The sequence below is a fragment of the Procambarus clarkii genome, chromosome 86 (assembly GCF_040958095.1).
Source record: "Procambarus clarkii isolate CNS0578487 chromosome 86, FALCON_Pclarkii_2.0, whole genome shotgun sequence".
In the NCBI taxonomy this organism is placed as follows: domain Eukaryota; kingdom Metazoa; phylum Arthropoda; class Malacostraca; order Decapoda; family Cambaridae; genus Procambarus; species Procambarus clarkii.
In genome coordinates, this window is record NC_091235.1 from 7,146,327 (window position 1) to 7,173,813 (window position 27,487).

At 48.3% G+C, this 27,487-nt stretch overlaps 1 protein-coding gene across 1 annotated transcript in view; it reads left to right on the top strand.

The window, feature by feature from the left end:
- LOC138358830 (uncharacterized) overlaps positions 1–27,487 on the top strand; it is a 64,126-nt gene that overhangs the window by 7,445 nt on the left and 29,194 nt on the right. Inside the window, exon 2 of the mRNA XM_069317063.1 lies at positions 1,636–2,482. Within this exon, the coding sequence (XP_069173164.1) occupies positions 2,401–2,482 (82 nt within the window). The 5' untranslated portion in view covers positions 1,636–2,400. The remainder of the gene's footprint in view (positions 1–1,635; positions 2,483–27,487) is intronic.

A 27,487-nucleotide genomic window follows, 5' to 3' on the forward strand; every position in this document is an offset into this window, starting at 1 on the left:
CACGTGTAAGACCACACATGTGGGTGTGTGTGTGTGTTGTGGAGCGTGTGGGCGTGTGTGTTGTGGAGTGTGTGGGCGTGGGTGTGTGTTGTGGAGAGTGTGGGCGTGTGTGTTGTGGAGTGTGTGGGCGTGGGTGTGTGTTGTGGAGAGTGTGGGCGTGGGTGTGAACCAGTCTGAGGTGTAGGTGAAGGGTGTTGTTGTCAATGTTGTTACTTAACGTCTCCTTGAACGCTGTTGTTGTGCTACAGCTCTGATGTCTTTGTTTGTTGCGGCTCCTCCTTATAATACTGTTGTTGTTGTTGTTGTTGGTGCTGTGTTTACTGCTGTAATTGTTGGAGATTGTTGAGCTGGTGGTGATGTTGTTCTGATGTATTATTACTTCGCAAAGCCAAGGAATTCGCTTTGAAGGTCTTGCTGGGAATAATCATTTACCTCCACCCTCCTGCTCCTCCTCTCCTCTCCTCCTCTCCTCCACTCCTCCACCTCTCCTCCTCCCCCCCCCCCCTCCTCTCCTCTCCTCCTCCTCCTCCTCTCCTCCTCCTCCTCCTCCTCCGCTCACTAGACTAGGTATTTGAGAATATGTTTTGAGACGGCAGAAAGTGACAACATTGTGCTTCGGTAATTAACTTTTATCCTAATTAATGCATAAATTATATAGTCATAAGTAATTTGTGGTGAGGTGATGCCCCCCGCCAGGGACTGCTTCCTCCCTTTACCACTGTGACGTTCATGGTAGATGTGTCTACCTCCCTCCTCCCCAAACATCTACTCCCCCACCCACTGTTCTACCCCCCACCCCCCCCAGGAAGATCGTAGCCTAAACTGCAATTTGACAGTTTATTTATGCAAATATTATTGGTAGCAAAGTTATATGTCTAAAGCTTAAGAAATGTGTGGATGGGCGGGGTGTGGGTGGTTCTGGTGTGGATGGGCGGGGTGTGGGTGGCTCTGGTGTGGAAGGCGGGGTGTGGGTGACTCTGGTGTGGATGGGCGGGGTGTGGGTGGTTCTGGTGTGGATGGGCGGGGTGTGGGTGGTTCTGGTATGGATGGGCGGGGTGTGGGGTGGCTCTGGTATGGATGGGCGGGGTGTGGGGTGGCTCTGGTATGGATGGGCGGGGTGTGGGGTGGCTCTGGTATGGATGGCAGTTATACCGAATGAATTCAGTTTTATGGTATCGGGTAAATCATGAAAAATGCGCAGGTAAATACTGGGTATAATTCTATGAAAAACAGATACGCAATTCCATTTAAATGAAAATCGCCTGGTGGAAGAGAGGAAGGGAAGGATAAGTGGGTTTATATTTCTTAAAGTATTTAAGGTAACCCGATCTCGACCAGCCTATGTTTGTCCCATACCTCAGACCATTCCCCCTGCAAAGTTTGGTGAGGCTAGCCCCAAGCGCTAGGCCTCCAACCTTGGACAGACAGATACACATTATCTTATAGATATAGATAGATTGCCAGATAATATACACTAGGATCGATGTATTGTTTCAAGCGTAGGTGGGACAAGTATATGAATGAGTTTGGTTGGAAAGGATTGTCAGAATGATTGGCTGCTGACCTAGACTTACTGCCACTCTCGCTTCAGCCTTCTTGGTCATCTTTACTAATAAAGACTTTCCTCCGTTTCAGAGATGTGTACGGAAGCCCGACCGTGGAGATCACAAGGAGGAATCATTTTCAAATAAACTAAAGCCATTAACTCACGTCTCAAAAAACTGCCAGGAGAGCAAATGATAATAACTTAATCCGTCTCTACACTGTATTTGGTTCCTTCAAGACCCCGCGGCGGGGGATCTGATCGCCATTCTCTGTTTATAACCCCACAACCAGGACAGACTTAATTATACTCATCTCGTTCGCTTGAAGAACCACATCTTTGTATAATACTCGTCCCTCCACCAGCTTAATGTTATCAGCATGTGACAGTCATCATCCAGTGGACGGTAGGACAAGCAAGCGGGTCCTGTCCCAGTTCGGCAAGATGCTACACTGATTGTCTTACAGAATTACTGGCCAGTGACAGTGACAATAATGTCCAAAACTGAAAACGTACCTACGACAGCTGTAAAGACATCAATCGGTGAAGCCTTCGACACTACCCATGGCACTACCCAAGGCACTACCACTATAGGCACTACCACTATAGGCACTACCACTACACGCAAAGGCACGCCCCAAGACTAGTGGTGTGCCTCTGCGTGCCTCTCTGCCGTGTCCCAAGTCATAACATAGTGACACACACACACCCCCGCTGCTGCGCCACTTCCTCCAACATGAAGATTAATTACAATAGTACGGGTTTAAACAAATCATAGAAAACGAGGCATATGAAACCTGAATGGAAACGCCTACGAAGACTTCAGTGTAAACAATAGTTGGTTGAGGAGCCGAGAGATGGCGGTGAGAGCGCCTTCTGCAGGTAGTCTCTTCTCCCTCTACCAGTACCAGAGTCTTCCGTCTCTCCTCCACCAGCCAGGTCAGTACTCTGCCTTCCTTCGGAGATGTTATTTTTCAAGTCGTTCTCCAGATAGATGGTATCCTTGAGGTCGTCCTCCGGAGTGAAGAGGAAGATCGAGGGACTTCCTAGGATCGTTGACGTCCTAGGATCGTTGACGTCCTGGGATCGTTGACGTCCTGGGATCGTTGACGTCCTGGGATCGTTGACGTCCTGGGATCGTTGGCGTCCTGGGATCGTTGACGTCCTGGGATCGTTGACGTCCTAGGATCGTTGACGTCCTAGGATCGTTGACGTCCTGGGATCGTTGACGTCCTAGGATCGTTGACGTCCTGGGATCGTTGACGTCGGTCGGCGTTCAATCCCCGACCGTCCCATAAGTGGTTGGGTATCATTCCATTCCCGCCGTCCCATCCCAAAGCCTTATCCTGACCCCTCCCCAGGGCTATGTAGTCGTAATGGCTTGGTGCTTTCTCCTGATAGTCACCTTCCCTTCACGCCAAAGAGGTCCTGTTACAATGTGACAAACAACAGATAAACGCAATATCGTACACAAAATAACGGGCAACGGACGAGCAACGGGAAAGATATCAACACAATATGATAGCACTTAACATTACTGAACAACAGACAGTATATCACACGTAACGGATTCAATGATAGAGGATAGACAGTAGATAGTATGATCGATAACAAGATAACAGTTAATCGATAGATAACATGATAGCAGATAAACGATAGATAACATGATAGCAGATAAATTTTACATAACATGATAGCAGATAAATGCTAGATAACACGATAGATAGCACATACCATAATACACAGCAAATAATATGATAGATAACATCATAACATCAACATGACTGATAAAACATATATTGTTAATAATACGAAATATATCACTTTTGATAGCATATTGTGGAATATTACATATACGGTATATATATATATATATATATATATATATATATATATATATATATATATATATATATATATATATATATATATATATATATATATATATTCATGTAATGTGAAATAGTACATATCTATTTTATGTGGAATATTTTACAGATTTTAATGTTATGTGGAAAATTACATATATCCCAGTAATGTGGAAAGCTACATATATTCATGTACTTTCCACGATGAATGGCGATTGCATATGGCGAGTGTCAGAGGGTAGTAGGGGCCGACTCCCCCCATTCCCCTCCTCAAGTAGGATTGGCTCCTATTGCGACATTTAACAACGGCTATGAAGCCTGAAATTTGGGTTTGATTTTCCGCAGAGTATTAACACTCGACTTTCCAGCTGTTACCGGCGTGGATTCCACGTCGATATTGTTCATTCAAACTTAATCAAACATGTTTGCCCACAGAGAGAGAGAACGGGAGAAAGGGAGGGAGAAAATGAGAGGGAGGAAGAGAGAGGGAATAGGAGAGAGGAAGGGAGAGAGGAAGGGAGAGAGAGAATGGGTGGGGGGGAAGCAGAGACAGACAGATCCTGGCTCCGTCTGGTATGCTATCTATATCTGTATCAATAACAAAAAATGTTTGTCTGTCCAAGGTTGGAGACCAGACGTTTGATGCTAGCCTCACCCAACTCTGCAGGGGGAATGGTATGGGGTATGGGACGGACATAGGCTTGTCGGGAGTCACATTCGCCAGAATTCAAGAGGAAATAGTGTGTCGGGAGTCACATTCTGGCCCCCACGACGATTTTTAGAACTACCTGCTGGCTACACCTAGGAATATATATATATATATATATATATATATATATATATATATATATATATATATATATATATATATATATATATATATATATATATATTGGTGTATACTGGCAGCAGGTTTTCTTTCAAACATGTTTCATTGAATATGACCGCATATTCTGTATTTATTATTTTCTGGTTTAGGGCTTCTATCCCTCTAACTATTTTCTTAGCATCAGGGCTTAATTGGAATAGGAGTTCTCCAAAACTCATTTTCGTACTTTTAAGGTGAAGAAAAGAAGTGATTTACTATAGAGTGTATTACACTTATTTGTATAATTTGCACGACGTTTCGAACCTCCATGGTTCATTCTCAAGTGAACAGATCTTACAATACTAGTTGATTTTATACCCGCATTAGGTCAGGTGATAATACAATGAAGGTGAAAAACATGGGGGGATACATAAGGGATAAACATAGGGGCTGCAGAAGGCTTATTGGCCCATACGAGGCATCTCCTATCTAAACACAAAGATTAATCCAGTGTAATTGGCCTGTTATGTTGGACATTGTCTTCTGTGTTGGCATCGATATGTTCTTGTCTTGTCCTTACTCTCATGGTGGGTAGAGTAAATAGTTCCGTGATTTGGGTGTTCATGGTAGGTCGCTCTATTCTTATGTGAATTGCCTCAAGAATTTGTAATCTTCTTGAATCTTGGGTTTTTACAAATTCTTGAGGCAATTCACATAAGAATAGAGCGACCTACCATGAACACCCAAATCACGGAACTATTTACTCTACCCACCATGAGAGTAAGGACAAGACAAGAACATATCGATGCCAACACAGAAGACAATGTCCAACATAACAGGCCAATTACACTGGATTAATCTTTGTGTTTAGATAGGAGATGCCTCGTATGGGCCAATAAGCCTTCTGCAACCCCTATGTTTATCCCTTATGTATCCCCCCAGGTTTTTCACCTTCATTGTATTATCACCTGACCTAATGCGGGTATAAAATCAACTAGTATTGTAAGATCTGTTCACTTGAGAATGAACCATGGAGGTTCGAAACGTCGTGCAAATTATACAAATAAGTGTAATACACTCTATAGTAAATCACTTCTTTTCTTCACCTTAAAAGTACGAAAATGAGTTTTGGAGAACTCCTATTCCAATTAAGCCCTGATGCTAAGAAAATAGAGGGATAGAAGCCCTAAACCAGAAAATAATAAATACAGAATATGCGGTCATATTCAATGAAACATATATATATATATATATATATATATATATATATATATATATATATATATATATATATATATATATATACATATATATATATATATATATATATATATATATACATATATATATATATATATATATATATATATATATATATATATATATATATATATATATATATATATATATATGTCGTACCTAATAGCCAGAACGCACTTCTCAGCCTACTATTCAAGGCCCGATTTGCCTAATATGCCAAGTTTTCATGAATTAATGTTTTTTCGTCTACCTAACCTACCTAACCTAACCTAGCTTTTTTTGGCTACCTAACCTAACCTTACCTATAAATATAGGTTAGGTTAGGTTAGGTAGGGTTGGTTAGATTCGGTCATATATCTACGTTAATTTTAACTCCAATAAAAAAAAATTGACCTCATACATAGAGAAAAGGGTTGCTTTATCATTTCATAAGAAATAAATTATAGTAAATATAATAATTCAAGAAAACTTGGCTTATTAGGCAAATCGGGCCTTGCATAGTAGGCTGAGAAGTGCGTTCTGGCTACTAGGTACGACATATATATATATATATATATATATATATATATATATATATATATATATATATATATATATATATATATATATATGTGGTCTGACATTGTCATATATATATATATATATTATATATATATATATATATATATATATATATATATATATATATATATATATATATATGGAGAGAGAGAGAGAGGGGGAGAGATAGACCCGAGCAACGCCGGGTACCCTCTTAATATATCCATATACGACACCAGATATCTATATAAGACACGACATATCCATATGAGGCGCCAGATATCTAAATATGACACCAGATATCAAAAAATATATGTCATAATGAGATAAGCAGATAACATGATCAAGATAATAAACACACTCCAGTGCTGCCTTGACTCGCTAGATAACGTCCACTTGAAGTCCAGATGACCTGATATCATCCCCTCATGACACAGAGGTGCACTAGGCCTATTACCGTTGATCCACTGGGCCTATTATGGCTGGTCCATTAGGTCTATAACATGTGGCTGGTTCACTAGGCCTATGATTTCCGTACAGTGAAGAAGGGAGAGGCTATAGGCTTCTCTGCCTGTACTAAAGAGGGTTACATTCTTTTCTATATATATATATATATATATATATATATATATATATATATATATATATATATATATATATATATATATATATATATATATTTAAGCGCACTTGTGACCTCCATGCATGAAACCCACATATAAACAAAGTCATATTTTAACTTAGTTATTTACCAAGGATTATAGGTAGAAACATTTTTAAACAATTGACGTAGTTTCTTGCTCCTGCCCATGGCGACAAACCCCTACCCACCTTCTCCCCCACCAAGACGACCCCCTCCCCTGCACCCCACGGCATCGTGTAGCCCCCCTCCTCCCCCAACCCAACAAAGAACACCCCAACCCCCAGCAAAGCCACGTGTTGCCCCCTCCTAACACCCCCGCCTCCTTGGCGCCAAAATAAACAACCGGCGATCGTCATTTGTCTTTTATAACTCGCACAGCTGCAACTTTTATCAGTTCAGTTTCCTGAATATTTGCGCTTGCTGCGTATAACATGCTCACCGGTTGTCATGGCTGCACTCTTGATGAACCCACTGGGAAGCTTTAATGGGAATATTTCGTAATAGTTCAACGTACGCGGCGAGTTGAATTGTGTAGCTCATCATGACTGTAACTTGCTTAGCTGAGTGTATTGTGGGGTTCCGTCCCTGAGGCCATTATGTGCCCCTGTAACCCATTAACGCCCACAAGACGGGTATGGGGTGCATAATATATGAAGTAAACTACACGTGGAGGTGAGCGTGGCGGACCGGACCAGAGTATAGACGAGTCGCACGCGTCATCACCGCACTGACTGGCATCCATCCAGTCCTGACGCCCTGGTGGACCAGTTTACCTTGAACTGGAGACCGTGTGCGCGCACGCATGTACTCACCTAGGTGTATTCACCTAGTTGTGCTTGCGGGGGTTGCGCTCTGGCTCTTTGGTCCGCCTCTCAACTGTCAATCAACAGGTGTACAGGTTCCTGAGCCTACTGGGCTCTATCATATCTACATTTGAGACTGTGTATAGAGTCAGCCTCCACCACATCACTGCCTAATGTATTCCATCTGTTAACTACTTTGACACTGAAAAAGTTCTTTCTAACGTCCCTGTGGCTCATGTGGGTACTCATTTTCCACCTGTATCCCCTTCTCCGTGTAGCCCCTGTGCTAAACAGTCTTTATCTACTCGATCAATTCCTCTGACAATCTTGTATGTGGTGATCATGTCTCGCCTAACTCTTTCTTCCAGCGACGTGAGGTTCAGTTTCCATTTGTAAGAGGACAGGTTGCCCTGAGAGAGTGATGTGCTTGCGGGGTCGACCTAGGTTCCTGGCCCCGCCTTCTGAACGTTCTTAGATTAATGCAATGACTCATTACTCAACCTTTCATCATATTTACATTTACAACTTTGAATCGCATTAGCTTCAACGACTTTTACATTTACTGAGAGATCTAACACTGAAAAGGTTCTTTCTGATGTCTCATTTTGCGTCTCTAGTTTCCATCTATGACCCCTCATTCTGCTGTTCCTAGCTTTGAACAATGCTGTTTGTCTACTTTGTCAGTTTCCCCTTAGAATTTTATATGTTGTTATCATGTCCTCCCTATCTTTTCTTTTCTCTAGTGTGGTAAGATCCAATTCCTTCAGTCTTTCATGCCTTCAGCTGAGAAACGAGTTTCGCTGCATATATTTTATTTTTGTATAGTTTCTTCCTATCCTTTTTCAGGTAAGGGCTCAATACTGGGGATGCACATTCAAGAGTGGGTCTCACCTTCGCTGTATATAGGGCCCGGAAAGTTGTCTAAGTTGTCTAAGTTCCTAAAGGTTACACAAATGCTGGCCCGGATACATTATGCAGTTGTTGTTATTCTGATATTGTGGGCTTCTTTCATCAGATATAAGGTTATGTCCACTCCCAGGTCTCTCTGTTTTTCTGACGGAAGAATTAGATTTCCCTTCATCCTATACTGCTGTACTGGTCTTCGCACTTCTGGTCCGGTCCTCGTAACTTTGCATTTGTCTGGATTAAATTCTAGCAGCCATTCTTCAGACAACTTCTAGTGTGTAAAGGTCCGTTTGCAATGCATCACAATCTATCCCTGACTTGACTCTTCACATTACTTTTGTATCATCTGCAAACATTGATATGAAGGAGCCAATTTCCTCTGTCAGGTCGTTAACATATATTAGAAACAAGATGGCCCCCTAGAATCCACCCTTACGGTACTCCACGTGTAACCTCTCTCTCCACTCTGATGTCTCTACTCTCACTGTAACCCTTTGCTTCCTTCCTGAGAGGTACTCTCTGACCCACTTTAGGACTCGGACTAAGGACTTGAGATAAAATTGATCTGTTCTAAATGGTCTACTAGCTTGCTTCGGATCATTTTCTGTAGTAGCTCGCAGGGGATAGTTGTTAGTGAAACTGGTCTGTAGTTTAACGGTTTGTGTGTCCCCCCTCCCCTCCCCCCATTCTGGCAGATTGGCGTCACAATGGGTATTTTCCAGCAGTCAGGAAAGTTTCCCGTTTCTGGTGAGTAATTACATATTATGGCAAGTGGGCAGCGCAATGCTTCAGCTGCCTCCTTCAGTATACATGGGGATATTTTGTCAGTCCCACGGCTTTTGTCACATTCAGTTCCTGTGGTTGTTTCTTTACTTCTTCTGGTGTCATTGTTATTTCAGCAACGTTTTTGCTCAGATTGGACTTTAAGCTCAAGTGGTAAATCAGATTCCAGCATGAATTCCTACTTACTGCCTACTCTCCTCCCTTCATTCCTTCTCTTTACACGGTCTCTTCTATATTTTAACTTCGTTTAATTTCCCTCGTGCTCGGGTCATTTTCCAAGTGTACCCTTTCAATCCCCATATTGTTCAGAGTCTTTCCCTCTTTCAGTTCATCGGGATTCTAATAGCTGCTTCAGTGGTATAATGTTCCTGTTACCTTGTGATACAATATATGACTCCAGCCTGTTTACTTGCACCAAATCTCTTTTAGCCTCTGGAAGGCGTAACCTCTCGCCAGCACTACGACTGTTGTTGTTGTTAAAGATTCGCTACCTGGAACCAAAAGTGCCAAGTAACACGGGCTATGGTGAGCCCGTAGATCGCTCTACGACTGATTCTCTTGCCAGCTACACAAGTTCTGCCTTGGTTTATGGTGTATGGTTCAGAGACTCTCAAGGAGTCTTTCAATGATTATCGTTCTCTCCTGAACTGTCCTCCTAGTCTCTTCCTTCACTGGCTGTGTATTTGTTAGTTAAAGGGCAGCAACATCATCTTCTCACTGTATTATTGTAATTACCTCCTTGGGTCCACGTGGGGCCAGGTACACCGTTCACGTTTTTGAGTGACGCGTTGATGGTTGCTGGCCTCTCCTGGTACACGCTCTCTCTCTCTCCCTCTCTCTCTCTCTCTCTCTCTCTCTCTCTCTCTCTCTCTCTCTCTCTCTCTCTCTCGCTCTCTCTCTCTCTCTCTCTCTCTCTCTCTCTCTCTCTCTCTCTCTCTCTCTCTCTTGCTCTCTCTCTCTCTCTCTCTCTCTCTCTCTCTCTCTCTCTCTCTCTCTCTCTCTCTCTCTCTCTCTCTCTCTCTCTCGCTCTGTCTCTCTCTCTCTCTCGCTCTCTCTTGCTCTCTCTCTCTCTCTCTCTCTCTCTCTCTCTCTCTCTCTCTCTCTCTCTCTCTCTCTCTCTCTCTCTCTCTCACACTTTCGTTTGGGCTTTCCTCATGTCGTCTGCCAAATTCTGTATTTTTTGTTCCCATTTTGCATCTAGTTCCTGTACTTTGTTCTCATAAACTACTCTCATTTTCTCCATTTCCTTCCTTGTGTGTGTGTGTGTGTGTGTGTGTGTGTGTGTGTGTGTGTGTGTGTGTGTGTGTGTGTGTGTGCGCGCGCACGTGTGTGTGTGTGTGTGTGTGTGTGTGTGTGTGTGTGTGTACGCACTCAAAAGCACTCACCTAGACGTGCTTGCAGGGTCGAACATCAGCTCCTTGGCCCCGCCTTTCCATCCCCTGGTCTGTAATTTTATGAATTTTAATCATAATTTTTTGTCGTATTTTTTTTTAATTTGGTTATTGAGCGGCGTCGGCACTGTGCTCTTGTAGCCCACTGCGCTTACTGGCGACTCTCACACTGTTTTATAGTGTCCCGCCGGGCCATCTGTGCCTCCAGCCTCCGCCTGTGTCCCCTGGTCCTGTCCTGCCACTGTCACTTCCCCTCGATATCTTGTAAGTTATTGTCATGTCTCCTCTGTTTCTTCTGTCCACCAGGGTTGTGAGGTAGAGTTCTCTCACCCTCTTGGTGTGAGTCAATTGTGTTCTAGGGCCAGTCTTCTTCTGGCAGTCTTCTCAACTTTCTCTCAATTGTGTCTCTTTTTAGGTGGGAACTCCTGGTCGGAGCTGCATATTCAACTGTTAGTCTTACATACGTTGTATTTATTGTTTTGAATGTCTCCATATTTAGACACCTGAAAGCCACTGAGACATTTGGCAACTTCGCAGATGCTGCAGATGTTACTTGTGTTCCTTCAGGTGCCAGGGTTGGTGTTACTTGTGTTCCTTCAGGTGCCAGGGTTGGTGTTACTTGTGTTCCTTCAGGTGCCAGGGTTGGTGTTACTTGTGTTCCTTCAGGTGCCAGGGTTGGTGTTACTTGTGTTCCTTCAGGTGCCAGGGTTGGTGTTATTTGTTGCTCCTTCAGGTGCCAGGGTTGGTGTTACTTGTGTTCCTTCAGGTGCCAGGGTTGGTGTTACTTGTTGCTCCTTCAGGTGCCAGGGTTGGTGTTACTTGTTGCTCCTTCAGGTGCCAGGGTTGGTGTTACTTGTTGCTCCTTCAGGTGCCAGGGTTGGTGTTACTTGTGTTCCTTCAGGTGCCAGGGTTGGTGTTACTTGTTGCTCCTTCAGGTGCCAGGGTTGGTGTTACTTGTGTTCCTTCAGGTGCCAGGGTTGGTGTTACTTGTGTTCCTTCAGGTGCCAGGGTTGGTGTTACTTGTTGCTCCTTCAGGTGCCAGGGTTGGTGTTACTTGTTGCTCCTTCAGGTGCCAGGGTTGGTGTTACTTGTGTTCCTTCAGGTGCCAGGGTTGGTGTTACTTGTGTTCCTTCAGGTGCCAGGGTTGGTGTTACTTGTGTTCCTTCAGGTGCCAGGGTTGGTGTTACTTGTTGCTCCTTCAGGTGCCAGGGTTGGTGTTACTTGTGTTCCTTCAGGTGCCAGGGTTGGTGTTACTTGTTGCTCCTTCAGGTGCCAGGGTTGGTGTTACTTGTGTTCCTTCAGGTGCCAGGGTTGGTGTTACTTGTGTTCCTTCAGGTGCCAGGGTTGGTGTTACTTGTTGCTCCTTCAGGTGCCAGGGTTGGTGTTACTTGTTGCTCCTTCAGGTGCCAGGGTTGGTGTTACTTGTGTTCCTTCAGGTGCCAGGGTTGGTGTTACTTGTGTTCCTTCAGGTGCCAGGGTTGGTGTTACTTGTGTTCCTTCAGGTGCCAGGGTTGGTGTTACTTGTTGCTCCTTCAGGTGCCAGGGTTGGTGTTACTTGTGTTCCTTCAGGTGCCAGGGTTGGTGTTACTTGTGTTCCTTCAGGTGCCAGGGTTGATGTTACTTGTGTTCCTTCAGGTGCCAGGGTTGGTGTTACTTGTGTTCCTTCAGGTGCCAGGGTTGGTGTTACTTGTTGCTCCTTCAGGTGCCAGGGTTGGTGTTACTTGTGTTCCTTCAGGTGCCAGGGTTGATGTTACTTGTGTTCCTTCAGGTGCCAGGGTTGGTGTTACTTGTTGCTCCTTCAGGTGCCAGGGTTGGTGTTACTTGTTGCTCCTTCAGGTGCCAGGGTTGGTGTTACTTGTTGTTCCTTCAGGTGCCAGGGTTGGTGTTACTTGTTGCTCCTTCAGGTGCCAGGGTTGGTGTTACTTGTGTTCCTTCAGGTGCCAGGGTTGGTGTTACTTGTTGCTCCTTCAGGTGCCAGGGTTGGTGTTACTTGTTGCTCCTTCAGGTGCCAGGGTTGGTGTTACTTGTGTTCCTTCAGGTGCCAGGGTTGGTGTTACTTGTTGCTCCTTCAGGTGCCAGGGTTGGTGTTACTTGTTGTTCCTTCAGGTGCCAGGGTTGATGTTACTTGTTGCTCCTTCAGGTGCCAGGGTTGGTGTTACTTGTGTTCCTTCAGGTGCCAGGGTTGGTGTTACTTGTGTTCCTTCAGGTGCCAGGGTTGGTGTTACTTGTGTTCCTTCAGCTGCCAGGGTTGATGTTACTTGTGTTCCTTCAGGTGCCAGGGTTGATGTTACTTGTGTTCCTTCAGGTGCCAGGGTTGGTGTTACTTGTGTTCCTTCAGGTGCCAGGGTTGGTGTTACTTGTTGCTCCTTCAGGTGCCAGGGTTGGTGTTACTTGTGTTCCTTCAGGTGCCAGGGTTGGTGTTACTTGTTGCTCCTTCAGGTGCCAGGGTTGGTGTTACTTGTTGCTCCTTCAGGTGCCAGGGTTGGTGTTACTTGTTGTTCCTTCAGGTGCCAGGGTTGGTGTTACTTGTGTTCCTTCAGGTGCCAGGGTTGGTGTTACTTGTGTTCCTTCAGGTGCCAGGGTTGATGTTACTTGTTGCTCCTTCAGGTGCCAGGGTTGGTGTTACTTGTTGTTCCTTCAGGTGCCAGGGTTGGTGTTACTTGTTGCTCCTTCAGGTGCCAGGGTTGATGTTACTTGTTGCTCCTTCAGGTGCCAGGGTTGATGTTACTTGTGTTCCTTCAGGTGCCAGGGTTGGTGTTACTTGTGTTCCTTCAGGTGCCAGGGTTGGTGTTACTTGTTGATCCTTCAGGTGCCAGGGTTGGTGTTACTTGTTGCTCCTTCAGGTGCCAGGGTTGATGTTACTTGTGTTCCTTCAGGTGCCAGGGTTGGTGTTACTTGTTGCTCCTTCAGGTGCCAGGGTTGATGTTACTTGTTGCTCCTTCAGGTGCCAGGGTTGGTGTTACTTGTGTTCCTTCAGGTGCCAGGGTTGGTGTTACTTGTTGATCCTTCAGGTGCCAGGGTTGGTGTTACTTGTGTTCCTTCAGGTGCCAGGGTTGGTGTTACTTGTGTTCCTTCAGGTGCCAGGGTTGGTGTTACTTGTGTTCCTTCAGGTGCCAGGGTTGGTGTTACTTGTTGCTCCTTCAGGTGCCAGGGTTGGTGTTACTTGTGTTCCTTCAGGTGCCAGGGTTGGTGTTACTTGTTGCTCCTTCAGGTGCCAGGGTTGGTGTTACTTGTGTTCCTTCAGGTGCCAGGGTTGGTGTTACTTGTTGCTCCTTCAGGTGCCAGGGTTGGTGTTACTTGTGTTCCTTCAGGTGCCAGGGTTGGTGTTACTTGTGTTCCTTCAGGTGCCAGGGTTGGTGTTACTTGTTGCTCCTTCAGGTGCCAGGGTTGGTGTTACTTGTTGCTCCTTCAGGTGCCAGGGTTGGTGTTACTTGTGTTCCTTCAGGTGCCAGGGTTGGTGTTACTTGTGTTCCTTCAGGTGCCAGGGTTGGTGTTACTTGTGTTCCTTCAGGTGCCAGGGTTGGTGTTACTTGTTGCTCCTTCAGGTGCCAGGGTTGGTGTTACTTGTGTTCCTTCAGGTGCCAGGGTTGGTGTTACTTGTGTTCCTTCAGGTGCCAGGGTTGATGTTACTTGTGTTCCTTCAGGTGCCAGGGTTGGTGTTACTTGTGTTCCTTCAGGTGCCAGGGTTGGTGTTACTTGTTGCTCCTTCAGGTGCCAGGGTTGGTGTTACTTGTGTTCCTTCAGGTGCCAGGGTTGATGTTACTTGTGTTCCTTCAGGTGCCAGGGTTGGTGTTACTTGTTGCTCCTTCAGGTGCCAGGGTTGGTGTTACTTGTTGCTCCTTCAGGTGCCAGGGTTGGTGTTACTTGTTGTTCCTTCAGGTGCCAGGGTTGGTGTTACTTGTTGCTCCTTCAGGTGCCAGGGTTGGTGTTACTTGTGTTCCTTCAGGTGCCAGGGTTGGTGTTACTTGTTGCTCCTTCAGGTGCCAGGGTTGGTGTTACTTGTTGCTCCTTCAGGTGCCAGGGTTGGTGTTACTTGTGTTCCTTCAGGTGCCAGGGTTGGTGTTACTTGTTGCTCCTTCAGGTGCCAGGGTTGGTGTTACTTGTTGTTCCTTCAGGTGCCAGGGTTGGTGTTACTTGTTGCTCCTTCAGGTGCCAGGGTTGGTGTTACTTGTTGCTCCTTCAGGTGCCAGGGTTGGTGTTACTTGTGTTCCTTCAGGTGCCAGGGTTGGTGTTACTTGTTGCTCCTTCAGGTGCCAGGGTTGATGTTACTTGTGTTCCTTCAGGTGCCAGGGTTGATGTTACTTGTTGCTCCTTCAGGTGCCAGGGTTGATGTTACTTGTTGCTCCTTCAGGTGCCAGGGTTGGTGTTACTTGTTGCTCCTTCAGGTGCCAGGGTTGGTGTTACTTGTGCTCCTTCAGGTGCCAGGGTTGGTGTTACTTGTTGCTCCTTCAGGTGCCAGGGTTGGTGTTACTTGTTGCTCCTTCAGGTGCCAGGGTTGGTGTTACTTGTTGATCCTTCAGGTGCCAGGGTTGGTGTTACTTGTGTTCCTTCAGGTGCCAGGGTTGGTGTTACTTGTTGCTCCTTCAGGTGCCAGGGTTGGTGTTACTTGTGTTCCTTCAGGTGCCAGGGTTGATGTTACTTGTGTTCCTTCAGGTGCCAGGGTTGGTGTTACTTGTTGCTCCTTCAGGTGCCAGGGTTGGTGTTACTTGTGCTCCTTCAGGTGCCAGGGTTGGTGTTACTTGTGTTCCTTCAGGTGCCAGGGTTGGTGTTACTTGTGCTCCTTCAGGTGCCAGGGTTGGTGTTACTTGTGTTCCTTCAGGTGCCAGGGTTGGTGTTACTTGTGCTCCTTCAGGTGCCAGGGTTGGTGTTACTTGTTGCTCCTTCAGGTGCCAGGGTTGGTGTTACTTGTTGCTCCTTCAGGTGCCAGGGTTGGTGTTACTTGTGTTCCTTCAGGTGCCAGGGTTGGTGTTACTTGTGCTCCTTCAGGTGCCAGGGTTGCAGCTATGTGAACTACTAGATCTTTCTCCTCGTCTGTTTCTGAGAATTGTTTTCCTTTTAGTCTATACTGCCTCTGTGATTTTCTCACATTCCCATCACCTTGCTTTTGCCCGTGTTGAAGTCTAGCAACTATCTTTCCGTCTAATGTTGCTAGTGTAACATCCAGGTCTTACTGTAGTCTCTCACAGTCTTTATTGCTTCTAACTCTTCTCACCAGCTTTGCATCGTCCACAAACAGGTATAGCAATGATATTTGCTCTGTCTAGTTATTTACATACATCAGACCTAAAAAGTAGAACAGTGCAAACTGGAACTAGCAGGTCCATTGTTTATCACAATGAAATGTGTGAAGTAAAACATGTGTATGGGGCAAGAAACAAAGTCAGTAGACTAACTGATGTTGTCACAGCTCGTATAAGACTTGGCTACAAGTATCTCTGGCAGTTGGGTTTGTATAGGGATCTAGAAGGGTGTCCTAGACGTGGTATCCTTCGCTCTCCAGCCGTGAGGTATGTCCTTATCCACTTGTTCTGTTACATCAGTTCTGTTAGCTAGTATAGCTTCTCGTAATGCAGTTGGCTTCGTTCTCGCTTCACAGTCAGGAATTCTGGCTTCAATGCGTGGGCGGGACAGAAATGGTTGGGTAAGTTTCCTCTCAGCTGATGTTTCTGTTCACCTAGCAGTAAATAGGAAGCCTGGAGTTAGGCAACTGTTATGGGGCTGTATCCTGGGGAGGATCAGTGGTTCCACCTTGGAGAAGAACTCGATATAAACTTAACGTAAAGGCTTCCAGTCCCCAACAAAACGAATTAATTAGAAGCCTTTTGTGTAAGACGGTATTAATCGCTATCCTTTAGTGCCAGAACACACAGTCGGCCCGCCCTTCTCTCTCCTGATTTGTCATTATTTGGTCGTAGAATTTTAATGTAATTGTTAGAGAGGATTTATCTGCGATAAAGCCATGTTAATTCCTAAAACAAAGCACATTTCCCTTAGTGCTCGACACATCTGGTGAGCCTCTCCAGGACCTTGCCTCTCAGTCACCGGTTCAGCGGTGACTCCTTTCATGTCCTGTAAAAAGGAACTACATTATCTTTCCCATAGTTGAGTGCGTTCGTTCACAGGGCAGGGCTGGAGAGCATTGCTGGGGGGATGACTCAGTTCCTCTGCTGCCTCTTTCAGAATTCGTGATGAGTTTTCGTCTGGTAAGATGTCTTTTGTTTTATAGAGCTCTTGCAGGTGTTCCCCCTCGCCTCTACTGTTTCACTCAGCCTCTCAGAGGTCAGCTTCTGCAGGAGGTTTGTCTCACCTCAAGGAAGCTCTTCCTCGTTCATAAATATTCTCGGGAAACATTTTCTTGACTTCTTTGTTGTTAATCTTGGCTCTGTTTTCTTTAATCTGGTTACCGACTCATTCACTGTAAATCTCCTGCTTGTGTACTGAAGCTTAGGTTGTTGTGTTGCCTTGGATGATACAGTGTTCCCTGAAGCTATAGATCATCATCTTTGTTGCTTCTTATTCCTACACATTCATTCCTTTCTCTCCTGTAATTGTTGTTCTTGTCTGTTCTTCTCTATATCTCTTCCATGCCCACTTGTCCATTCTTTGTCCTCCAGGCGTCACCAGTTAAGCCTTTGGAAGTTTTTGTATTTTTCTCCTGGAGAACTTATTCTTTATAATCTTTCTATTTGCTTATTATGTAATCCTTGTATTTGCTTATTATGTAATCCTTGTATTTGCTTATTATGTAATCCATTATTTCCTGAAGTGAATTCTCCCAGAGTTTCCGTCACGTGGTCTTCTCCCAAGGAACTCTCTAACTTTCTCACAGTTCCCTTGGCAGTACCCTGCCAAACACAAGACGAAACTACGACGTGGCTACAACGTTCGAACAACTTTAAGGTATTGTTCGAACAACACCTTCTAACAAGTAGTAACAAGTATGTAGCAAGTTGTAACAACCTTGTAACACGTCATCAAAAACTTTATAACAAGATGTAACAGTTTTGTAACAAGTTGTAATAAGGTAACTATAGGGACCGGTCGGGGGGGGGGGGCCGGTCGGCCGAGCGGACAGCACGCTGGACTTGTGATCCTGTGGTCCTGGGTTCGATCCCGGGCGCCGGCGAGAAGCAATGGGCAGAGTTTCTTTCACCCTATGCCCTGTTACCTAGCAGTAATATAGGTACCTGGGCGTCAGTCAGCTGTCACGGGCTGCTTCCTGGGGGTGGAGGACTGGTCGAGGACCGGGCCGCGGGGACACTAAAAAGCCCCGAAATCATCTCACGATAACCTCAAGATAACCTCAAGATAACCGTTACGTTGTGTGTTTGCAAGAGCAATCGTTCCCGCCTCCCAGCCTCACCCTTACTGTCCTTGATTTACTCTAACATCTTATATTAAACAGTTAGCACTCAGTGGTCACACACTCTCAGGGACACTATAAATCATACATTATTATGTACATCTCCCTCCATGTGTGTAAGGGTTAGGCTCAGTCTGGCTGGAGGGAAGTCTCTTCTTTTTGAGTCCTCTCGTACATGTCGGAATGTTCCTTACTGTTGCATTTACTATATTTTCTGTCCATGTTTCCTCCCCTTCCTGGGGGTTCATTGTCTCCAAATTGATTCTCCCAAAATTTAAGTCACCCATGACTAGTAGTTTGGCTCTCAGGTAGTTGGTGTTCTCTGCAGCCTCTTGAAGGATTTCTATATTGAGTCTGCATTTAAATTTTTAAATTTTGCCCCGAGGGGCGAGTTTATTGGGCAGCGCCACTCATCCTGTGAGTGGACACACCGCCATAGTGACAGTATTGGGCAGCGCCACTCATCCTGTGAGTGGACACACCGCCATAGTGACAGTATTGGGCAGCGCCACTCATCCTGTGAGTGGACACACCGCCATAGTGACAGTATTGGGCAGCGCCACTCATCCTGTGAGTGGACACACCGCCATAGTGACAGTATTGGGCAGCGCCACTCATCCTGTGAGTGGACACACCGCCATAGTGACAGTATTGGGCAGCGCCACTCATCCTGTGAGTGGACACACCGCCATAGTGACAGTATTGGGCAGCGCCACTCATCTTGTTTTGTAAATCTCTTGCCTCTGAATATTGTTATTTTCATGAGGATTGTTGATCACTTAGCACCACCACTCTGCCATTTGCTGCCTTTCCTGGTAACCCTTGCCACTACCGCCCACAAGATGGGTATGGGGTGCATAATAAATGAACTAAACTAAGAAACTAACTTGCCCTGATATTTGTTTCCTAATTCGACGATGAGCTCTTCAAAATGTATGACCATTTTGATCAATAGGTCCAACACTCTTGTGCTGCTGTGTATTTTATCTTCTTGCTGTTTAATGCCCCCTTGGGGAAAAAAAGGCTTTTGTAATCCATCCATTTATATTTGTTTTCAATATTGCTATTATATCTACTTTCATCTTTCCAATTCTTGTGCAGACGAGGAGTCATGATAACGCGGCTGAAATATGTTGACCAAACCACACACAAGAAAGTGAAGGGACGACGACGTTTCGGTCCGTCCTGGACCACAATCGACTTGATAATGGTCCATGACGGACCGAAACGTCGTCGTCCCTTCACTTTCTAGTGTGTGGTCTGGTCAACTTTCTAATTCGTTGTGGTTCTTCTGCCTGCTAGTCAATTTACCTTCCATATTGCACCAGACTTTGAAGGTGCTTGACCACACAATACTTTTAGATGTAATGTTCGTTATGGAGGCCACGTCCTTGGCGGAGGCAGTAAATCAGAATACAGATCTGAGACTAAGGAAAGGAACGTCTTCAAAAAGAGACATAAAGGGAACTCTACCATAGTAATGAAGAGGGGATGTTTTGCTGTCTTAAGAAGAAGGGGAAGGTGATCTTGGTCCTAACAGGGAGGATAGTGGGCTTGGAGGTGCTGGACCGAACTGCAGGTCAGGCTCGAAGTTCGTATGGCTATCTAGACATGCGTGGAATTCTTTCACAATACTTTTATATCTGAAATTATCTCTCAGTGCCTGCCTGTTATGACTGTGGGCGAGTGATGTCTGGCTCTTTGTGTACCTGTGGCGGTCTAGACCAGTGTGGCACTCCCCCAGAGTGGTGTAGACCAGTGTGGCACTCCCCCAGAGTGGTGTAGACCAGTGTGGCACTCCCCCAGAGTGGTGTAGACCAGTGTGGCACTCCCCCAGAGTGGTGTAGACCAGTGTGGCACTCCCCCAGAGTGGTGTAGACCAGTGTGGCACTCCCCCAGAGTGGTGTAGACCAGTGTGGCACTCCCCCGCGTCTAAACACACCAGTTCTCTTCCTGGGAGGGTCATACCGCCACCAAGGTCTTCCCCGAACGAACAATATTCTTGCTTTCTGTGCCAATGCTCGCGTGTGAACCACAGTGCCAAAGTCCGCGAGTGAGAGACGCAACACGGTGCCAACGTCCCCGTGAGAGGGGGCCCACGGTGCCAACACAGGAGCGGCCAGTGTTTTTGTCGCACTTAAGCTGCTGTTATCTGCTCCTGCTGCCGCCGGTAACTACTGGCTCTTCTAAGTGGTATTGGAGTCCCGGGGGTAGAGTACAATGGGGGGAGGAGGGCGACGACGTGTCGCCTCCCACTGTCGGGCGACCCGATGCTGTCATCTGTGTACATTGACGTGGTACTGTGGACGACGTGCGCTTCTAACTCAGGTATAACGAAGATCCCTCTTCTCACAGGGTCGGCGTTCGATCCCCTGATGCTCCAAGTGGCAGGGAACTGTGCCTTCACCCAGTCCTAATATCCCAGCACCTTGTCCTTACACCCCTTCTGTCACTGTTAATACCACTTTGGAGTTGGTATTAACAGTGACATTGTAAATGATCTACACCGTAGGTTAAAAGAAAGACTAAAACCATTGAAAACACTTACTGGTAAGAATATTGGTATCAATATTAAATATGCTAGACTATTCTATATGATGTTCGTTAGATCTCTCGTTGATTATAATGCTCTGCACTTAATTAATTTCCCCTCCTCTGTGTTGGACAAACTTGAAGTAGTACAGAATGAGGCCATGAGGATAATTCTTGGTGCTCCAAGATGCACAAGAATCATCAACATGAGGGAAGAACTGAAGCTTCCAACCATACTAGAGAGAATCATGCAAGTCAACACCACCTTTTGCATTAAAGTCATGAGAGATCCTACATCTCCTGCATTGCTCAGAGACAAATTATTTAGTGCTGTTAACACCCTTTTGACTGGTGCCGACATACCAACTCACTCCTTTTATGATAATTGGCTGAGCAACAATGCCTACAATCTCATTAAACTTAACATTCCTTTTAAGTGCAATCTACCTGTCTCTGATATTCCTCTTTATCTGTACCCCACCATTCAAGTATCATACACACCTGTCACCAAGAGAGATAATGAGAATCTTGCTCTTCTCAAAGCTGTCACTCTTGAAACAATTGCCTCCTCCATCGAGAGTCTAAGATCTCACGAGCACTGTGTCTACACCGACGGCTCAGTCCAGTCTTCTACTGGACGGACTGCAGCGGCATGTAGGTTTTATAGAAATAATATTTGCACAAAGACTGTCAGTGTCAGGTTAAACAACTGGCTGACCTCCACACAAGCAGAGCTAGCAGCATTATACTTAGCTACCCGTACATTAAAAAACATTGGAGGAATAATATTTTGTGTTCTCAAAAGTCTGCTCTTCAAGCAATCGAAAACTTCTCTTGGAAGATCGACAGCAAGAACCTCATACTCCCAATTATAAATGACCTAATTGATGCACAGAGTAAAGGGTCTCGAATCTCCTTTGTATGGATACCTTCACACATAAATATAACCCATCATAATGAGACAGATATTGCAGCCAAATTAGCGTGTAACAAAGATGAAGTTGAATTAGATCTAGGTATACCCATCTCTGCTGTCAAAACTGTATTGGTCCAAACACTCAGATCTGATAGGAAAGAAATTGCTGACTCCCAACGACCTGAAAGTACTAGTATAAAAAGCAATGATTTGTTCAGATCTGAAACCTACATCTATGGACAGCACAAAACGTCCACTGGACTGTGCGACACAGTGGTTGCAAGGATCAGGTTGGGTTAACGTTACCTGTGGCAGGTGGCTGCAGGTGACGGATCTCCCAATCCTGAGCACTTCAGTTGCAAACTCTGTGAGCAGGAACTACGGCATGATCTCCCGCACTACATCACTGAATGCCCAGTTATTAGACCTTTCAGACCAGTTGGCATGAGGTACCTGGAGCTTTGCAATTACTTTATTCACTCTCGTATTCTTGAAGATATCCTCACAGTGTACCCAAAATTTGCCAGTGCAGACCGCTTATCACATGCCTCTGTATGACTAACCATCCTGTGTGATGGGGATTTTTTAGCATCACCTAGTTAGCTTTTCGGACACACTGTACTCCACTTCATATAGTCTAGGGTAGCTGCACTAATGCAGATGTACCTCATGTATTATTAAAAAAACACCCCTTCTACAGTGATATATAGTCTTAGGCCTCCTGGGACCTTCACTACCAGCAGGGGGGAAGGTCTCCTGGGACCTTCACTGCCAGCAGGAGGGAAGGTCTCCTGGGACCTTCACTACCAGCAGGAGGGAAGGTCTCCTGAGACCTTCACTACCAGCAGGAGGGAAGGTCTCCTGAGACCTTCACTGCCAGCAGGAGGGAAGGTCTCCTGGGACCTTCACTACCAGCAGGGGGGAAGGTCTCCTGGGACCTTCACTGCCAGCAGGAGGGAAGGTCTCCTGGGACCTTCACTACCAGCAGGAGGGAAGGTCTCCTGGGACCTTCACTGCCAGCAGGGGGGAAGGTCTCCTGGGACCTTCACTACCAGCAGGAGGGAAGGTCTCCTGGGACCTTCACTGCCAGCAGGGGGGAAGGTCTCCTGGGACCTTCACTGCCAGCAGGAGGGAAGGTCTCCTGGGACCTTCACTGCCAGCAGGAGGGAAGGTCTCCTGGGACCTTCACTACCAGCAGGAGGGAAGGTCTCCTGGGACCTTCACTACCAGCAGGAGGGAAGGTCTCCTGGGACCTTCACTACCAGCAGGAGGGAAGGTCTCCTGGGACCTTCACTACCAGCAGGAGGGAAGGTCTCCTGTGACCTTCACTGCCAGCAGGAGGGAAGGTCTCCTGGGACCTTCACTGCCAGCAGGAGGGAAGGTCTCCTGGGACCTTCACTACCAGCAGGAGGGAAGGCCTCCTGGGACCTTCACTACCAGCAGGAGGGAAGGCCTCCTGGGACCTTCACTACCAGCAGGAGGGAAGGTCTCCTGGGACCTTCACTACCAGCAGGAGGGAAGGTCTCCTGAGACCTTCACTACCAGCAGGAGGGAAGGCCTCCTGGGACCTTCACTACCAGCAGGAGGGAAGGTCTCCTGAGACCTTCACTACCAGCAGGAGGGAAGGTCTCCTGGGACCTTCACTACCAGCAGGAGGGAAGGTCTCCTGGGACCTTCACTACCAGCAGGAGGGAAGGCCTCCTGGGACCTTCACTACCAGCAGGAGGGAAGGCCTCCTGGGACCTTCACTACCAGCAGGAGGGAAGGCCTCCTGGGACCTTCACTACCAGCAGGAGGGAAGGTCTCCTGGGACCTTCACTACCAGCAGGAGGGAAGGCCTCCTGGGACCTTCACTACCAGCAGGAGGGAAGGTCTCCTGGGACCTTCACTACCAGCAGGAGGGAAGGTCTCCTGGGACCTTCACTACCAGCAGGAGGGAAGGTCTCCTGGGACCTTCACTACCAGCAGGAGGGAAGGTCTCCTGGGACCTTCACTACCAGCAGGAGGGAAGGTCTCCTGGGACCTTCACTACCAGCAGGAGGGAAGGTCTCCTAAGACCTTCACTACCAGCAGGAGGGAAGGTCTCCTGAGACCTTCACTACCAGCAGGAGGGAAGGTCTCCTGGGACCTTCACTACCAGCAGGAGGGAAGATCTCCTGGGACCTTCACTACCAGCAGGGGGGAAGGTCTCCTGGGACCTTCACTACCAGCAGGAGGGAAGGTCTCCTGGGACCTTCACTACCAGCAGGAGGGAAGGTCTCCTGAGACCTTCACTACCAGCAGGAGGGAAGGTCTCCTGGGACCTTCACTACCAGCAGGAGGGAAGATCTCCTGGGACCTTCACTACCAGCAGGAGGGAAGGCCTCCTGGGACCTTCACTACCAGCAGGAGGGAAGGCCTCCTGGGACCTTCACTACCAGCAGGAGGGAAGGTCTCCTGGGACCTTCACTACCAGCAGGAGGGAAGGTCTCCTGGGACCTTCACTACCAGCAGGAGGGAAGGTCTCCTGGGACCTTCACTACCAGCAGGAGGGAAGGTCTCCTGGGACCTTCACTACCAGCAGGAGGGAAGGTCTCCTGGGACCTTCACTACCAGCAGGAGGGAAGGTCTCCTGGGACCTTCACTACCAGCAGGAGGGAAGGTCTCCTGGGACCTTCACTACCAGCAGGAGGGAAGGTCTCCTGGGACCTTCACTACCAGCAGGAGGGAAGGTCTCCTGGGACCTTCACTACCAGCAGGAGGGAAGGTCTCCTGGGACCTTCACTACCAGCAGGAGGGAAGGTCTCCTGGGACCTTCACTACCAGCAGGAGGGAAGGTCTCCTGGGACCTTCACTACCAGCAGGAGGGAAGGTCTCCTGAGACCTTCACTACCAGCAGGGGGGAAGGTCTCCTGGGACCTTCACTACCAGCAGGAGGGAAGATCTCCTGGGACCTTCACTACCAGCAGGGGGGAAGGTCTCCTGGGACCTTCACTACCAGCAGGAGGGAAGGTCTCCTGGGACCTTCACTACCAGCAGGAGGGAAGGTCTCCTGAGACCTTCACTACCAGCAGGAGGGAAGGTCTCCTGGGACCTTCACTACCAGCAGGAGGGAAGATCTCCTGGGACCTTCACTACCAGCAGGAGGGAAGGCCTCCTGGGACCTTCACTACCAGCAGGAGGGAAGGCCTCCTGGGACCTTCACTACCAGCAGGAGGGAAGGTCTCCTGGGACCTTCACTACCAGCAGGAGGGAAGGTCTCCTGGGACCTTCACTACCAGCAGGAGGGAAGGTCTCCTGGGACCTTCACTACCAGCAGGAGGGAAGGTCTCCTGGGACCTTCACTACCAGCAGGAGGGAAGGCCTCCTGGGACCTTCACTACCAGCAGGAGGGAAGGTCTCCTGGGACCTTCACTACCAGCAGGAGGGAAGGTCTCCTGGGACCTTCACTACCAGCAGGAGGGAAGGCCTCCTGGGACCTTCACTACCAGCAGGAGGGAAGGTCTCCTGGGACCTTCACTACCAGCAGGAGGGAAGGCCTCCTGGGACCTTCACTACCAGCAGGAGGGAAGGCCTCCTGGGACCTTCACTACCAGCAGGAGGGAAGGTCTCCTGGGACCTTCACTACCAGCAGGAGGGAAGGTCTCCTGAGACCTTCACTACCAGCAGGAGGGAAGGCCTCCTGGGACCTTCACTACCAGCAGGAGGGAAGGTCTCCTGAGACCTTCACTACCAGCAGGAGGGAAGGTCTCCTGGGACCTTCACTACCAGCAGGAGGGAAGGTCTCCTGGGACCTTCACTACCAGCAGGAGGGAAGGCCTCCTGGGACCTTCACTACCAGCAGGAGGGAAGGCCTCCTGGGACCTTCACTACCAGCAGGAGGGAAGGCCTCCTGGGACCTTCACTACCAGCAGGAGGGAAGGTCTCCTGGGACCTTCACTACCAGCAGGAGGGAAGGCCTCCTGGGACCTTCACTACCAGCAGGAGGGAAGGTCTCCTGGGACCTTCACTACCAGCAGGAGGGAAGGTCTCCTGGGACCTTCACTACCAGCAGGAGGGAAGGTCTCCTGGGACCTTCACTACCAGCAGGAGGGAAGGTCTCCTGGGACCTTCACTACCAGCAGGAGGGAAGGTCTCCTGGGACCTTCACTACCAGCAGGAGGGAAGGTCTCCTAAGACCTTCACTACCAGCAGGAGGGAAGGTCTCCTGAGACCTTCACTACCAGCAGGAGGGAAGGTCTCCTGGGACCTTCACTACCAGCAGGAGGGAAGATCTCCTGGGACCTTCACTACCAGCAGGGGGGAAGGTCTCCTGGGACCTTCACTACCAGCAGGAGGGAAGGTCTCCTGGGACCTTCACTACCAGCAGGAGGGAAGGTCTCCTGAGACCTTCACTACCAGCAGGAGGGAAGGTCTCCTGGGACCTTCACTACCAGCAGGAGGGAAGATCTCCTGGGACCTTCACTACCAGCAGGAGGGAAGGCCTCCTGGGACCTTCACTACCAGCAGGAGGGAAGGCCTCCTGGGACCTTCACTACCAGCAGGAGGGAAGGTCTCCTGGGACCTTCACTACCAGCAGGAGGGAAGGTCTCCTGGGACCTTCACTACCAGCAGGAGGGAAGGTCTCCTGGGACCTTCACTACCAGCAGGAGGGAAGGTCTCCTGGGACCTTCACTACCAGCAGGAGGGAAGGTCTCCTGGGACCTTCACTACCAGCAGGAGGGAAGGTCTCCTGGGACCTTCACTACCAGCAGGAGGGAAGGTCTCCTGGGACCTTCACTACCAGCAGGAGGGAAGGTCTCCTGGGACCTTCACTACCAGCAGGAGGGAAGGTCTCCTGGGACCTTCACTACCAGCAGGAGGGAAGGTCTCCTGGGACCTTCACTACCAGCAGGAGGGAAGGTCTCCTGGGACCTTCACTACCAGCAGGAGGGAAGGTCTCCTGGGACCTTCACTACCAGCAGGAGGGAAGGTCTCCTGAGACCTTCACTACCAGCAGGAGGGAAGATCTCCTGGGACCTTCACTACCAGCAGGAGGGAAGATCTCCTGGGACCTTCACTACCAGCAGGGGGGAAGGTCTCCTGGGACCTTCACTACCAGCAGGAGGGAAGGTCTCCTGGGACCTTCACTACCAGCAGGAGGGAAGGTCTCCTGAGACCTTCACTACCAGCAGGAGGGAAGGTCTCCTGGGACCTTCACTACCAGCAGGAGGGAAGATCTCCTGGGACCTTCACTACCAGCAGGAGGGAAGGCCTCCTGGGACCTTCACTACCAGCAGGAGGGAAGGCCTCCTGGGACCTTCACTACCAGCAGGAGGGAAGGTCTCCTGGGACCTTCACTACCAGCAGGAGGGAAGGTCTCCTGGGACCTTCACTACCAGCAGGAGGGAAGGTCTCCTGGGACCTTCACTACCAGCAGGAGGGAAGGTCTCCTGGGACCTTCACTACCAGCAGGAGGGAAGGCCTCCTGGGACCTTCACTACCAGCAGGAGGGAAGGTCTCCTGGGACCTTCACTACCAGCAGGAGGGAAGGCCTCCTGGGACCTTCACTACCAGCAGGAGGGAAGGCCTCCTGGGACCTTCACTACCAGCAGGAGGGAAGGTCTCCTGGGACCTTCACTACCAGCAGGAGGGAAGGCCTCCTGGGACCTTCACTACCAGCAGGAGGGAAGGTCTCCTGGGACCTTCACTACCAGCAGGAGGGAAGGTCTCCTGGGACCTTCACTACCAGCAGGAGGGAAGGTCTCCTGGGACCTTCACTACCAGCAGGAGGGAAGGTCTCCTGGGACCTTCACTACCAGCAGGAGGGAAGGTCTCCTGGGACCTTCACTACCAGCAGGAGGGAAGGTCTCCTGGGACCTTCACTACCAGCAGGAGGGAAGGTCTCCTGGGACCTTCACTACCAGCAGGAGGGAAGGTCTCCTGGGACCTTCACTACCAGCAGGAGGGAAGGTCTCCTGGGACCTTCACTACCAGCAGGAGGGAAGGTCTCCTGGGACCTTCACTACCAGCAGGAGGGAAGGTCTCCTGGGACCTTCACTACCAGCAGGAGGGAAGGTCTCCTGGGACCTTCACTACCAGCAGGAGGGAAGGTCTCCTGGGACCTTCACTACCAGCAGGAGGGCGGGGAAGAAAATCGTCTCAAAGGGTAC